Source organism: Myripristis murdjan, chromosome 5 (assembly GCF_902150065.1).
Source record: "Myripristis murdjan chromosome 5, fMyrMur1.1, whole genome shotgun sequence".
NCBI classification, from domain to species: Eukaryota; Metazoa; Chordata; class Actinopteri; order Holocentriformes; family Holocentridae; genus Myripristis; species Myripristis murdjan.
In genome coordinates this window covers 5,388,621-5,398,398 of record NC_043984.1, presented here as the reverse complement: position 1 = coordinate 5,398,398, position 9,778 = coordinate 5,388,621, and the positions used below count along the sequence as shown (strand labels likewise).

The 9,778-nt window shown below is 41.3% G+C and overlaps 1 protein-coding gene across 1 annotated transcript; it reads right to left on the bottom strand.

The window, feature by feature from the left end:
* Positions 1-1,729: 1,729 nt before the first annotated feature.
* LOC115359926 (protein ANTAGONIST OF LIKE HETEROCHROMATIN PROTEIN 1) lies at positions 1,730-4,034 on the bottom strand. Its single transcript, XM_030052620.1, has 3 exons — positions 3,231-4,034; positions 2,766-2,880; positions 1,730-2,198 (listed from the first exon to the last, which is right to left on the bottom strand). Exons 1-3 carry the CDS (start codon positions 4,010-4,012, stop codon positions 1,779-1,781), a joined length of 1,317 nt encoding a protein of 438 aa, XP_029908480.1. The 5' UTR covers positions 4,013-4,034; the 3' UTR covers positions 1,730-1,778.
* Between the last annotated feature and the right edge of the window lie 5,744 nt (positions 4,035-9,778).

The following is a 9,778-nucleotide window of genomic DNA, read 5'->3' as shown; positions in this document are numbered from 1 at the left end:
TCATGTTTATCACTTAAGTGCCCATTCTATTGAAATGATGTGTTTGTGATCAGAAAAGCAGCAGGTTAAATGATGCATTGTGAATATTTTGTGCAAAATGCGTAAGATGTACACAATTTATTAAGCTATACAGCTCGACTCTGTGCCCAAAAAGAGTGAAGGTGAGTGACAAGAAGTGCTTGGAGTTGAGGTTAATGTGTTGTAGATGTGGTTAGAGGCTGGAGTTGAATTAACCATTGTTTCCTTCATTCCTTCCCTTTTATTCTATTTAGTTTTATATTCTATTTATATTATTCTATTTAATTTTAGATATTAAAATGTGATTATGCCTCCCTCTATTCTTAAAAGAAGAAACAACATATTTGCTAATTGCCATGTTGCCATTAGTGCTGACATCAAAGCAACTATATACACTTTTGAATTAACTGACCCATTTTCTCCTATCAAAAAATGTCAGAAAATGATTACAGTTTGTCTGTCAATTTGGTTGTTGGGCAAAGAACTGAAATTTCTAAACATTTCTATAATATCAACATGTGTCCATATAAAACCTGAGGCCATTTCCTGTGGTCAGACAACATGCTCAGTCCCAGTGAAGCACACCGCCGTTCACTTGCATGATTTTTGGCTTTTACTTGGCACATACTGAGTTTGAATGGCATTGCTCACTCCACACCTGAAATAAATGTGCAAACACATATTTGAATAAATAAGTTAGAATAAATGAGTTAGAGTAAAGCAGGGCATGATATGACCATGTCAATCTGCATACATACTGGCAATTTACATGTGTGCGTGCTCTATACATGATTATTGTTATGGTTGCACTTCATAAATGGATGGTCTGCAGTATATCTGAAATGGAAATACCTCTCGAACTGTGACTCTCTCGAGTTTTAACACTTATGACATTCAACTTCCCTTCATTGAATTTAGGAAAATATTAATAATTCCAACTAAAGTACTTATCAGCCGTACTTGAAAATAATCCTGCTTTAGGATTCTTGCAATCTGTAATCTGATTTTATAATCCGAGGATTACACAGTCATTATCCAACACCGTGGGCTGCACAGTGCAGTTCATCTGTTCTACAGATACAGTCCTGCAGGTGGCAGTAGTGTCCTGTCAGACTGAGCAGCACAGAGGGCCGTACTGCCTGGGAAACTGAAGACTGTGCCAGTGAACAAGGGACTGACGCCTTTACACGCACACGCACATGCACACGCGCGCGCACACACACACACACACACACCCGCTGCCTTCTCCAAAAAGCCATTTGGACCTGAGCAGCAGATAAACACAGGTGTTACAAATCAAACTACCAATGAGGATTTTGTTCCATTTAGATGTACAGCCAGGGTCCTGTTGTTGATCACGCTGACTCCCTGGTGAACAGAACCTTCATTTATATCATAAGTAACACGTCTGTTTACCTATTTTATGTCACTGTGGAAAAAAAAGTCTATTGGACATACGTGTTAATGCCATTTGTGTCAACGGTGTGACACAGCCACAATATTTAAGTGCAAAGTTGACATACTGGTGTGTAGTATATAGAGTATATAATATAATTAATTTTATAATAATTATAATTCAGCATAAGGCTGCTGAAGTTAGTGCCTTCCATGCTGTATTTCCAGTCCAGTGAGTCCACATATTAAAAAATGGAAGTCCCTTGAGAAGTTCCCCATCAATTTGGTGAAAAACTCAAACAATGACAATTTGCAATGCTGCTATAAATAATAATTTATACCGAGTAACAGTTTTATGATCAGCATTACAATATGGACATCACTGCCTGACGCACTGCTTGTGGGCCAAGAGCTTCATCTCCATGGAAAGCCTCCATGTCTGGCTCCTGCAGATCCTCACCGAGCTCTGCGCTCCACTCAGGCAGAAAGTCTTCCTTGTTCAGCTCACACACGTTGTGCAGGATGCAGCAAGCGGTGACAATGTCTGGCACGAGAGCAATATCAACGTTGTTGCGCTTTAGCAGGCACCTCCACCGACCCTTTAGGCGAGCAAAGGCGTTCTGGACCACGGTGCGGGCCGAGCCCAGGCGCCGGTTGAAGCTGCACTGCTCCGGTGTCAGGCGCTCGTGCTGGCTGAACTCCTTCATGAGCCACGGCTTCAGAGGGTAGGCAGCGTCGCCGATCAAATGAACAGGGATCTCCACGCCATTCACCGTCCTCGCATTCTGTAACAACAGGATACACGGCGTAAGTGTGTATTATTTTCTTATTTTATTACTTTATTACATATGTGTTCTCTGGTATCAACTGATTTCAACTGAAAGGGACAGTTTACCCAAAATACAAAAGGTAGTTTCCCAATTAGCCCTACTGCAATCTATCCATCCATATGTTTCTGTGTGGTTTTACGAGGTTTCCTGTCTCCTTTCAGCTCAATACAGTACGGTTGGCTAGGTATTCCTTCGTAGAGCTCAAACTGTAAAAAAAAAAAAAAAATATGAAAAACTCAATAGTAAGAGCCAAAAACACTGGCACAGATATCTCACATAATCCACATCCGTCGGGCTTAGTTGGGAACTATTTCCTGCCAAAGCACACCATTTGTAGTAACTGAGGCAGACTGATAAAATAAATCTCTTCTCCCCTGTCGGGTATTAATGTCATTGTTTTTGAAATCTCTCAGAAAGTATGTAAATGGATAGACTGCACGAGGGGTGTGATAAAATATCTGTTTTTTTTTTGTATTTTGGGTGAACTGTTCTTTTAATTAAGTAGACAAGTGGTTGCTGCACCTCACGGGGAAACAAATAGCCATCCAGGTTTTCAGCTTTTTTGTACAAAGGCGAGCTGGTCAACACTCTGGCATCAGGAGTCCCACCAGGAGAGCCCACGTATATGTCTGTAAAGCTAGAGGAGAGAAGAGTGAGGCTATGCATATACACACACACATATATATACATACATAGCATATATACATATACATATACATACACACACACGCATACACACACATGGCCACTTTCAAAGAGGTCCCTTGACCTCTGACCTCCAGATGTCTGAATGAAAATGGGTTCTCTGGGCACCATCAGGTGTCCCCTTTGCAGACATGCCCACCTCATGCTAATCCCATGCAGGCCACATGTGTTCTTGTGGCCTGTTGTAAAATGGTGTGTTTGTGCAGACTGGGGCCTAAACAGTCTTGGAGCTACATCGGTTGGCTTTGACCGGAAAGCTGAGACTCTTGTGGACACACTCACCAGCAGCTATGGTCCACCACAGCTTGCAGCACCACGGAGTGCCATCCTCTCGGATTGCAGTAGGCGTGAGGACGGTCTTTGGGAGTGATGACAGGTATGTGTGTAGCATCCACGGCCCCGGCACACATGGGGTATCCGCGCTCCGTGAATCCCCGCAGGCTGCTCTGAAGACCGTCTCCTGTCGGCAGGCAGATGAAGCGCTTGAGGAGGCTGCGTTTAATCGCCGCTGTCACCTGGCGGACCAGCACACACACCGTGGAGATCCCCACGCCGAACAGGCAGGCCACGTTGCGGTACTCGCTGGGAGTCGCCAGCCACCACAGGACGATGGCCAGCCTCTGGCGCGCCTCCAGCGGCTTCCTCCAGTTGGTGGTCTGCTTGCTGAGCGCGGGCTCCAGCAGCTGCAGCACGGACTCGAACGTGCTGCGGGACATGCGGAAGTGCTCTCTCCACTGCTCGTCGTCAAACTTGTTCAAGACGCTGCTCCAAAACGCCTGGCCGTACGTCCACTCCCGCTTCCACAGCTTCCTCTCCACCTGTTGCTGCAGACACACCTGGAGAGCCGCAGCCTTCAGCCTCCGGTAGCGTCTCAGTCGCTTGTGCCGCTCGGCTTCAAATCTGTCCCTGCTTCTGCTCAGCTTGGTGTGACAGTCTTCTCTAATGTGAGCGATGCGTCTTTCCGCGTCAAAGACGTGTCGGAAAAACATCGCTTGTCTCGCCAACATGTGGAATATTGACGTGATTATAAGAGCGTTTGTCTGAAACTGCTCCCCGACCGCCATTTTTTTGGACGTCTTCCGCCGCCGTGTGCGTATATCCGCTTACGTCACTAGCCCCGCCCACCTAGCCATACTAATAGTCATGAATTATATTATCAAACCTATAAACACTTCAAAAAGTAATAGAGCTGTCAAACTGTTTTTAACGAGGATTAACCGATGTGTTGTATTCTTATTTTCTAGTAATTTTATATTTATGATGTCTATTTTTCCTGATGATTTAAGAAAAAAAATATATATATTTATTTGTTTTTAGCCATAGCACGCATCTGAAATGTTGCTTTTTGCACGTAACACTAATGACTGGAAGGCCCTCTGGTGGCTCCGGACTCCTTTTATTTATATTGTTGGATTCTGCACAGAAAAGTTGTTTGTAAGGTGAAAAAAAAAAAAAAAAAAAAAACTCTGACTCTCAGGCTGACACTCGGCGCTCTCCATGGTGCTGAAGGTAAATGTGGGCTGACTTCAGTTCTGGCTCTTTTCACCTTCATTTTGCACCAAGACCCGCCTCTTGTCTCTGTTAACTCAAAAACTCAATAGATTCAGTAAACACTGTCAGAGTCTTGAGAGTCCTACCAGAATTAAATGAGCCAAAGAATCCACGAGCACTCCAAAAAACATTGATCACACAATTTCAGCAACTTCACACTGTTTACCCAGATAGATAGATAGACAGATAGACAGACAGACAGATAGATAGATAGATAGATAGATAGATAGATAGATAGATAGATAGATAGATATTAAATCATCTTAAGCTGGATTGAATATTTGCAAAATACAGGAATCTAGTGTCAAAATTTTATTACTTATAAATCAATAACTTAGCATCTATTCTGTACATTTCCCTTAACATGTAACACATCATCCTACTTTTAACTTATTCACCCAACCCAATTCCACCCAAAATGGATATCTATAAGTAGATCTAAATATAGCCTTTATAGAGAAACATTAGCTCTTTTACAAATGACTTTAGCAATAACATTCTCCTCTCATGACTTAAATGTGAAATTGTAACTAAAGCATTTAATTGTATTTCACTAATCATTAACATAATACATTTCATTCTTCTCGTGATGCCCAGGACACCTATCTGCTTGTGTTTTATAGCACTGTCTGCACCCTGGTGGAGGACTGCTGCAGCTGAGCAGGTGAAGCTGGGCCTCCTGAAGGTGATGACTGAAGCTCCTCTCCTCATGACAGAGGCAGACCACTTGGTGGCGACAGCCTCCTCATGTGAAGACTGACCAAGTCACTGCAAGCAGCACGAGGTGTTCAGCACTGTGGAGGATTTCTCACTGCAAAACAGCAGCATAAAGGTTAGTTTGGTAGCCTGAAGAGAGTGTTATCACAGCAGCCATAGTGGACATGAAAATCAGGGTAAACTCAGGTGTTACTGACAGTAACTAAGGCTCCAGACAGACACTTCTTGACATTACTGCATGTGGACTGTATGTCACTGTTCATCCTTCTCCATATGAAAGGAAGAAAAACAAAATGCATAAAGTCTGACACTGTTTGGTGGGCAACACGGTCTGAATGTCTTATATTCATGGATGAAGTGTGAAGATGGCTGGTGCTCCTATCACATCCACACTCAGTAAAACAGAGTTCCCACAGCTTGTGACGCTTTTCAAAAGTCATGGAATTTTGAAAAGTCTACCACAGAAAGTCAGGGGAAGTCAGGGAATTAGATGAATTCTTAGGACAAGCCAGTTGTCAGGATTGTCATGGATTTTTTTCAGCCTCAGTTACTATATATATATATATATATATATATATATATATATATATATATATATATATATGTATATATATATATACACACACACACACACATATATTAGTAACAAAATATTCACCAAATGCGATATTTATTTTCAATTGTGTTTTTGTTATGTTCACTGCCCTGGCAGAATAAAATGATAAACTTTAATTAAACCTCAGAAAAAAATAAATAAATAAAAAATTTAAAAAAAAAAAAAAAAAAAAAAAAAAAAAAAACAGATTCCAGACAGGCTCCTGCTATGTGTGTGTTGGCTCACTGGAAAAACTCTGCTGCACTGAAAAGGAACAGAACCGTCATTCATGTCATTAGTAAAATGCGTGTTTACCTGCTATTCATGTCCACATAGGTGCTGTGAAAAGAAAGAAAAGTTAAAGCAAAAATCCACCCAAATACATTATCTACATGTGATATTATTTGATTCATTTGTACATTGTACACTACTGATTGACTGTAAACATTGATTGTGACAGTCAGGTTTAGGCATTTCAACTCATATCCAGAGCAGCGTACAAACACTTAGAAAGTAGGGCTTAGGTGTCTTACTCAAAGACTCTTTGCAGCAGGTGACTAAAATTGTGCCCCATAAATAAGCTTCATGTGTGTCCATGTGACTTTTGTTTACAAACCCTGGGTCACTTGTAATTGGGGCAGTGAGAATCAAAACATGCCATGCCTGTGGAACAGACTAAAGATAATGAACTGCGTGGCCGACTGAGCAAGTCCTGTGATGAGAGGAAAGCTGGTGGTGAGAGTGAGCTCAGGCCACTTGGTGGTGACAGTTTCCTGTGTGATCTGCAACAGGAATGTGCACATGAACACACTGATCATGTAATGAATGCCGTCCTAGTTAGTATAACCATCTTGTCTTGCACTCTCACTACACATGTTGTACAGCTGCAGCCACACTGTTTCATGCATGCTGAATGTATAAATGTGTAATTTACTGTAGCTTTTTTTTTTATTCTTTGATGTCAATATGCCCCTTCACCAGTGCCATTGAGGCAAAAATCCAGCGCAATCACTGCACTGAGCGATGAAAGTGATACAGATCATTTATGCAGATGTTTGTTGTACCAGCCTGTGTGTAGATTCCAGAAAACCCCAGAGAACTTTGTGACCGGGGGTAAATCTGTTTACTTTGTCTTTTCCAGAAATACTTAGCAAATGATGTTACTGTACGCTTGGCAATTAAAATCTTGAGGGCTTTTGTCAGTTCTGAGTATCTTTTAGTTCAAGAAAGATCTCGCCTGCTCTAAATCCCATTTAATGACACAAGATACAACTCACCACTAGTCCTCTTATCCCCTCGAAGATCAAAGCCAAATCTCTGAGTTGAATCTGATCTTGGGTTTCAGGAAATTGGTAAGTAACTCAAAGCATCAGAAGAGAGAAATTAAGTTCTTGCTAAATGGTATGTGCACTAAGAGGAAAACTGGATCAATGGGAAAGTGTTTGAAGTGTAACAAACAAAAAAAAAACAAAAAACGGTTGAAGTATGCCTTGCTCATTATGTTTGGACCACATCAGCACTTCTGAGGCTTGTTATATAGTTCACTTTGCCAGAAAAGGTTGCCTTCGAGACCTGCAGACAAAAAAGAAACAAAAGTTAAGCAATTATAAAGATAACCAATATAACCGAGCACCCCCCACCCTAATAAATTCATATATAACTTAATAAAAACGAAAAACGTCATGATCAAACCCTTACTTTGCACGAGGCTCAAGAAGCATATTTTCTAATCAGCCCAACAGATTTATGTCCAGCTCTGCAGTCTGGTGGAAAACACAGGCATCAAATGTATTGACAGAAAGCAAATCCATTTTCAAGTGAAAGGCAATTTCCTGAGGGCATACTGCACTCCAACTCAATGTGGTGCTAATTATGTCGGCATTTGGAGCAAAAAGAAATGAACCAGAACAAGCTGTCAGTATATTATGCTCCATGATACCTAATGATAGACTCAGAACTACACCCAGGTCTATCTCTGACACGCATCAGCTCATGCACTCATGCTTTTCCTGCAGGTTCCAACTATTGCTCAGACTTTCTGTTTTGATCTTGTTTTCTCACTGACCCATTTACTCACAGAGAGAAAGAGAGAGAGAGCGAGAGAGCAAGAGAGAGAGAGAGCAGGTTGTCATTTGTGGACAGGTCATGTGGCATCCTGCCTCTGCATCGATCAGGGGAAAAGGACGGCTCTTGTTCCACTATAAATACACACAATACTAGTGCCCTTGCACTACTCTGCTCCACCTCCACCTTCTCCTCTGCTGTCAGCGCCTCCTCCTCTTCATCCTTCCCCCTATTCCTCTCTCCTTTCTCCGGCCCGGCTATTTCTGTCTGGATCTATAAAGCTCTTGCCACTCAGCCGGGTATAGGGTTGCTTGACACACACAAACACACTGACAGATCACACACACACACACACACACACACACACACACAGGACCATTCTTTTGAATCCAGCACAGATAGAAAACGCACCTATGATCTGTTTAACATTTGGCATTTGTCAGGTGCTTGGATGTTCTTGTGTGCCGTAGGGATTTCAGGTTTATCTGAACGCGTCCAGCGAGCGCGTATGAACTCAGTGCATGTGGGCCGAGTGGGAATTGAACTTCTAACCTTGGCCCTCTAGTCATCGAGCCACACAGAATCACGGCTTCATGGATCCAGACCGAAATAGCCAGGCTGAAGGAGAAAAAAGGCTTAAAAGTCTTCATGCCTCATTAGCGCCGCTGATGGCCAAGCCACCGTGACACGAATCCTGCTGAGGGCATGTATGCACCCAGCCTCAGCCTCACACAGGCTGGAGACAGGAGCACCGACACAGAGCAAACTGCATGGAGGAAAAGGGTTTGCAAAGCAGGACTTTCGCAGCTACATCTCACAAGACATGCCAGTTGCTTTTCTTGCATTTTTTTTATTCAGTTACTTTTTTACTTTTATTTATTTATTTTTATTTATACATTTCAGTGGTGATTTTGTAATTATTTGATGGGAAGTTATTTTCTTGTAATTTAATTTTAAATAAAAAAAAAAAATAGAATAATTCTAAACAGTTTTCTTGTAATTTCTTGTACTCATTTTGTGCCACTTTTCTGGTAATGTTTTACTAATTTCTTGGTAACTTTATTTTTACATTTTGACTAATTTCTTTCTCAATATCAGGTCATTTCTTGCTAATTTCCTAATTGCCTTCTTTGCTTGCTTTTGTGCGAATTTGCTCAGGTTTCAAAGGGTTAAACTGTATGGAAACAGATGTTTATGAAGGTGTGAGAATCAAAACCATCCCAAGTTGCATGTACAATCATACTTTTTGAAAAAGTAAAAACTGTAAATATGCAGTAGTTGCTAAAACAACTTTTTAACTGTTTCAGTTTTTGAATGTTTGGGAGTGTCTCCAGTGTCCATGCCAGATGCCAGAAATGAATTTGGGACAGAATGAATAAATGGATGAATGAATCCACAGCATTTCTGTGATTGGAAATAAGATCCTCCTCTCTGTTGCAGTGCATTTACACTGAAAAAGGAGTGTCTTTTTACATAGAAAATTCTTCCAAAGTGAGGTCCGGTGACGCCCAGGGGTCCTTGAGGGGCTTCCAGGGGGTCCTCAGCAGGACTAGACTGATTTCACTGTAAAAGTTTTCACTGTAAAAAGTTCTCTGCTTTTCTGGTTTAATCTTACCTGATTTGTTCACGTATGACACCAAATTTCACCCTTTGAAAACTGTAAAAATTCACTTAATTTCTTCAAAAAAAACTTAATGATGAGCAAAGTGGCAAAACAATTAAAAAAAAAAAAAAAAAAAAAAAAAAGTCAGAAAAATTACAACTTTAAACTAAAAAAAAAACAAAACAAACAAAAAAACAACTCTGTATTAACATTTTATCAAGCTGCATTCAGATGCCTCTCACAACCACAGACGTTTAATGCTGAACTCTAACCTGAATATGTCTTGCTTTAAGGGTCCCC

What these genes read in the sequence shown, in the direction of transcription:
- LOC115359926 (XM_030052620.1), bottom strand. Translation starts at nt 4,012, where the DNA reads ATGGCGGTCGGGGAGCAGTTTCAGACAAACGCTCTTATAATCACGTCA. An exon ending in GTGGTGGACCATAGCTGCTG is followed by an intron (nt 2,881 to 3,230) that starts GTGAGTGTGTCC and finishes TCTCTCCTCTAG; the next exon opens with CTTTACAGACATATACGTGG. An exon ending in GCTATTTGTTTCCCCGTGAG is followed by an intron (nt 2,199 to 2,765) that starts GTGCAGCAACCA and finishes CTGTTGTTACAG; the next exon opens with AATGCGAGGACGGTGAATGG.